Below are 966 nucleotides of genomic sequence, written 5' to 3'. Positions count from 1 at the left end.
TTTTATTTTGCCTTTGATTACATTTTGTGCAATATTTAGGTACAATTATTTGAATTTAGAATTTAACATTGCATGAGGCGAGTTGGGGATTTGGACATAGTTAGTATTTAATAATTAGTTAGTATTTTTGTTTAAGGCTTAGATTATAGACAGAGACATGGACTGGTAACATTATTATCTTGCATGTTTTGTTTACATTAATAAATTGTAATGATTTTACAAAAAACATTGAAATTTAGTACTAACATTGTAAAATTTATTTCTTTTCAGGTACCCCCGCCAGAAGGACGGAAGCACCGAGTCGCTGGGAAGTCTCAAGAGTCATCACAGGTAAGTTTTGTTGTAAGTTGGCTGTGGTCAGCTGCGGCCGCTGGAAGCGAGTCACTTGCAACAAGTTGCAGGTGATTTGTTCTCATCTGCGGCATCCCACGCAGCCGTCGTTTGGTGAAGATCCGTTATATCGTCAATGGCAGTTTTATGTAATTGTTTAATGAGTTCGTTTGTATTGCAGATGCATATTGCCGGTCGTCAGGAAGAGGAGTTGCGAAGAGTTGTCCAACGCAGCCGTCAATGCGTTTTAATTGAGCTGCTGGCATTATGGTCGTGGAGTTCGTCTCGTGGCAGAGAAGTCGTCTGTGGGGATTGTAGTTCGGACAATCACCGAAGGAAGCCAGGTGCGTCGCGTCTTGTGGCCATAGCTTCAGGATTGGTTGCTTGGGGCCGCCGGTTCGAGATTTGTTGCAGAGAGCCGCCGCAACGAGATTGCCATGGAAATGGATGTAAAAATAGAATTTGGTAAGTATAATATTTGTTATTTGTTATTTGATGATTGCATTAATTTTTGTTGTTTCAGGTACATTGAGTGGAATTTAATTTAAGGTAAGTATTATATTTATGTATATTTGTTTATATAGTAGCGTTTGTTATTGTTTTTCAGGTACTTAAGGAGGAAGCTAGTCTGGGGTG

At 39.4% G+C, this 966-nt stretch overlaps 1 protein-coding gene across 1 annotated transcript; it reads left to right on the top strand.

Moving 5' to 3' along the window:
- The first annotated feature begins 6 nt into the window (after positions 1-6).
- Positions 7-838, top strand: LOC120285758. The gene is made up of 2 exons (XM_039298347.2): positions 7-330; positions 512-838. Exons 1-2 carry the CDS (start codon positions 211-213, stop codon positions 797-799), a joined length of 408 nt encoding a protein of 135 aa, XP_039154281.1. The 5' UTR covers positions 7-210; the 3' UTR covers positions 800-838.
- Positions 839-966: the final 128 nt, after the last annotated feature.

The sequence above is a fragment of the Drosophila simulans genome, unplaced genomic scaffold, assembly GCF_016746395.2.
Source record: "Drosophila simulans strain w501 unplaced genomic scaffold, Prin_Dsim_3.1 Segkk97_quiver_pilon, whole genome shotgun sequence".
In the NCBI taxonomy this organism is placed as follows: domain Eukaryota; kingdom Metazoa; phylum Arthropoda; class Insecta; order Diptera; family Drosophilidae; genus Drosophila; species Drosophila simulans.
Note: the sequence above shows the minus strand (reverse complement) of the source record. Positions and strands in the feature narration are given on the sequence as shown.

What these genes read in the sequence shown, in the direction of transcription:
- LOC120285758 (XM_039298347.2), top strand. Translation starts at nt 211, where the DNA reads ATGATTTTACAAAAAACATTGAAATTTAGTACTAACATTGTAAAATTT. An exon ending in AGTCTCAAGAGTCATCACAG is followed by an intron (nt 331 to 511) that starts GTAAGTTTTGTT and finishes TTTGTATTGCAG; the next exon opens with ATGCATATTGCCGGTCGTCA.